We start from the raw sequence: 4,290 nt of genomic DNA, 5'->3' as shown, positions 1-4,290 counted from the left end.
ATATGAGGTGAAGTGAAGTCATTCAGTCGTGTCCAACTCTTTGCGACCTCTTGGTCTGTAGCGCACCAGGCTCCTCCATCCATGGAATTTTCTAGGCAAGAGTACTGGAGTGGGTTGCCATTTCCTTCTCCAGGGGATCTTCCTGACCCAGGGATCGAACCTGGGTCTCCTGCATTGTGGGCAGACGCTTTACCGTCTGAGCCACCAGGGAATCCCTAAGAAACCATAGACAATATATAAATGAATAGGCATGGCTTCATTTCAGCAAAACTGTATTTATACAAACAGGCAGCCACTCAGTTTGATGGCCCTCTGACTATTACTTCCTCATCCCTTATTTAGAGTATGGCCCATGTGCCTAACTTTAGCTTGGACTTTCAACCAGCTGAATGCCAGAGATGCTCAGTGAGGTCTCATCACTTGGGGTGGGCCTGAAATTCATGTTCCCCAGCACTGTATGACCCCTGATAACACTATTCAGCTGCAGCCTTGCAGCTGGCACTCTGCTAGACCTCAAGGAATCTCACCCTGTGTCTGCACAGCTCAGCATGAGGCCACTGAACCAGGAAAGACTGTTCTACAGACTGCTTTGAAACCCTGTTGTGCATCAGCCTCTTCTCCAGCACCCTACCCCACAAAGTCAGATGATTCAGCAGTCCAGACCTGTTGCTTCCTCTGCCTCAGCTCAGTGACACTGTCACTTTGCTTGGGCTCCACTTCTTTGTCCTGCAACAGAAAAGTGTCCCCAGACAGAAGGCTAGAGTGTATATGGGGATCACCTTACTTGTTTCCCTTCTCTTGAAGACTACAGTTTTGTGTCTGCCTGTTGTTCAGTGTCTGAAAACAGTTGCATCATGTATTTTAGTCATTTTTATAGTTTTCAGCAGGTGGCAAGTTTGATAACTGTTACTCTATTATGACTGGAAGTGGAATTGTGCCCTTGTTTTTAAACACTTATAGTCTGTCCTTTTTTAACATTCTAATCTGGTTCTAATATTTGTTGTCTTTTTCACTGCTTAGAGTTCTGGTAGAGCTAGTCTTTGCATCATAGGAGTTAACGTCACAGGATTTTGAATAGGTAATGCATGTACATGGTCTGTATTATTTATACACTACATAGAAAAATAGAGAAGCATATAGTGAAAAGTAAGTATGCTGTCCAGCCCTGTACCCAATCTATCCTTTTTATCTTATTTTCATGTGCCTTGTCAGAAATATTTCATGACTATGTGACTGGATAGGTGTATTTTTGAAGGACATACAAACAAGTACCTGTTTTTAAACAACTTCCATTCAAATTAATGAGTGGTTCAGATCTTTTCATTATGACTATTTTGTTTTCCCTTTCTTACCTTATTTCGAAATTTCCATAATAATATAAAATAGCAATTGTAGTTTATAATCCTTGACAAATTTGGGAGTTAATAGCACAAAAGTGATTAGAAATAGTTCCTAAAACAAATAATTTAGAAGAAAAAATGTATAATTTAGACTTAAAAAAAATCAAAGTGTTACATTAACATTAATCGTTTAGACTGGTGAAAATAATCTTAAGACTATAAGTCCTAATTTATCATTAGTTTTAATTTTTTATTAATCTTGTATTCTCTATCTGAGGCAAAAGATATTTATTTTAAAAATTTACTGAAAAATAAAACAGTCTGTAGTGATGCTATCTTGAGCATAGTATTTGTGTCTTTTTCTATGCAGTTCATCAGCGGTGCTAAAGAAATTTGCTATGCCCTCCGAGCTGAAGGCTATTGGGCTGACTTTATTGACCCATCATCTGGTTTGGCAGTGAGTAATTAAATACATTTTGAAAGCCAGATTATGTAATTTGAAGTAGGAATTATTTTTCTATAATTATAGCCTAGGTAAAAATAAATCATTTAGGACTTCTTGAAAACTTCACAATTTTATGCACAGAAGTACCATGAATCAATTGAATTCACAACTTTGAGGGACCTCTGTCACTCCTGGTTAAACTTCTCCATCACTTTAAATTTTTTTATTAAAAATAATTTCAAAATTTATTTTTTCCATCCTTACTAATAGACATTATTCAAATTACATTGAATTAGTGTGCTTACTGTTAGTTAAAAATTAGCATTCAGTAGTTTCATTAAGGAAGAAAGTTATTTTTAGAATTAAGAAAATTTGGATGGTAAAGAAATATTTAAAAGTAACTTTTTGGAAATCAACATTTATAAAGCTATACTTTAAAAAAAATAATGAGCCACTGTGTCACATTTTAAATTCTGTGTATGTCTTTCAGTTACAAATAGTAATAAAATTTATTTTAATCTTAAGATAGAAATATATATTGTTTCTTCTTGAGGTTAAGATTTAGTGAGTACTAGAAATGAAAAATACCCTGGGCTATAGTTTTCTTATCTTAAAAACTACAAAGGTGAACCATATGATTGCCTAAGACTTATTTCATCTCTAAAGGTCATGTGAAGTTATACGTTTGGTTCTAGATAACGTGCAGTCTGCTAGATCATTCATTTCACATTTCCATAATACACAGGTATTGAGGGGAGAGGTTTTAGGGCAGTTAGGTGTTACATGTGACCCTTTTATTTCTTATTTGACCTTTTAAATATTTGCAGTATTTATACAGATCTGTGTTCATGTTTACATAAAAATTATTACTCCATTATCTTTCTTGTTAATAAAAATATGACATCATTTTTTATTTCTTCCAGTTTTTTGGACCATATACAAACAACACTCTTTTTGAGACAGATGAACGCTATCGACATTTAGGATTCTCTGTTGATGATCTTGGCTGCTGTAAAGTGATTCGTCACAGTCTCTGGGGTACCCATGTGGTTGTAGGGAGTATCTTCACTAATGCTACACCAGACAGCCATATTATGAAGAAATTAAGTGGAAACTAGCAGTAGGGTCAATTAATTTGATCTTATGCTTGTAACATTTGGGATGATCCACAAGCATTGTCAAAGGCTTCCTACTCCGTTGTAGGTATTTATTTCAACATTATGGATTACAATATTGGCAAGGGTTTATAATTTTTAAATTTCAAATACTCATACTATCATTAAATACATGTTGAGCACATCCACATTGTACAAAATGTGATAATTAACATGTAACCAGGGTATGATCTCATATTGTTACTTCTTCCCTTAATTGGAAAAACCTCACTTTTAATTATACCTCTCCAAAAATAAATCATAAATTTGGCTGTGATCATATGTGGTTTTTTTTTTTTTTTTGCAGTCTTTTTAAAATACAGTTCTTAAAGTTTTTTTCTTTTTTTAAATAAATGCAGTTGAGAATTCTGGATTCAGTGTAGATTTAACTTAAAAAAATTTTTTTTTCTTTATTACTTATCAAGTGTCCTGGTACCAGTCTGAGTATTACTTTGAAATGTATGTGCAGAAAAAGAATAAGAATAATACTACATGTTTACATATAAAAGAATTTGAATCTCAACTTTATATAATAGTAAAAAGTAATTCTTAACTCCTTGGCGAGACAGAGAAGTGTTTTATTCTCAGACAAAACTATGACTCAGCTGCTAAGTCTATTTCTCTAATTTTAACAACATATAGAAACTGCAGTAGTTTACAGAAATGCCTCATGGCAGACAGAACTTGTTTTTACAGCATTTTAAACTCAGAATTGGAGAAGGCAATGGCACCCCACTCCAGTACTCTTGCCTGGAAAATCCCATGGACGGAGGAGCCTGATAGGCTGCAGTCCATGGGGTCACTGAGGGTTGGATACAACTGAGCAACTTCACTTTCACTTTTCACTTTCATGCATTGGAGAAGGAAATGGCAACCCACTCCAGTGTTCTTGCCTGGAGAATGCCAGGGACGGGGGAGCCTGGTGGGATGCCGTCTATGGGGTCGCACAGAGTCAGACACAACTGAAGTGACTTAATAGTAGTAGTAAACTCAGATTTATCTTTGATTTGTTTTTTGTCAATAGGAATAGAAATAAATCTCAGGAGAACAAATAACTTCTGCCAAATGAATTATTTGAAATGGATTTTTCTGTATTTTTTTAAATTAAATGCCTGTTTTAAATGAACACATGAAGATGACCAACTTTAGTTTATAACTTCATTTAAAATTCTTTGCTTAATTAATATGTAGCCTGATAATGAGTTTTGCTTACGATTCACAGAGTAAGACCTACAATGTTCTCATTCGTTACAAAGAAGATAAAGTAGTGACTCCCATAGTGTTTTGGGGGAAAAAAAAAAACAAAACTTTGTTAAGTATAAATGCTCAATAAATTTTCATCTATGTAAGG

General features: G+C 34.7%; 1 protein-coding gene across 1 annotated transcript in view; it reads left to right on the top strand.

Moving 5' to 3' along the window:
• Window positions 1–3,216, top strand: part of MMADHC (methylmalonic aciduria (cobalamin deficiency) cblD type, with homocystinuria) — a 16,284-nt gene extending 13,068 nt beyond the window's left edge. Inside the window, exons 7-8 of the mRNA XM_010839963.1 lie at window positions 1,711–1,797; window positions 2,709–3,216. Coding sequence (XP_010838265.1) covers window positions 1,711–1,797; window positions 2,709–2,903 — 282 coding nt within the window. The 3' untranslated portion in view covers window positions 2,904–3,216. The remainder of the gene's footprint in view (window positions 1–1,710; window positions 1,798–2,708) is intronic.
• Window positions 3,217–4,290: the final 1,074 nt, after the last annotated feature.

Source organism: Bison bison, unplaced genomic scaffold, assembly GCF_000754665.1.
Source record: "Bison bison bison isolate TAMUID 2011002044 unplaced genomic scaffold, Bison_UMD1.0 scf7180017864139, whole genome shotgun sequence".
NCBI classification, from domain to species: domain Eukaryota; kingdom Metazoa; phylum Chordata; class Mammalia; order Artiodactyla; family Bovidae; genus Bison; species Bison bison.
The sequence above is the reverse complement of the archived record's forward strand: the minus strand, read 5'-3'. Positions and strand labels throughout refer to the sequence as shown.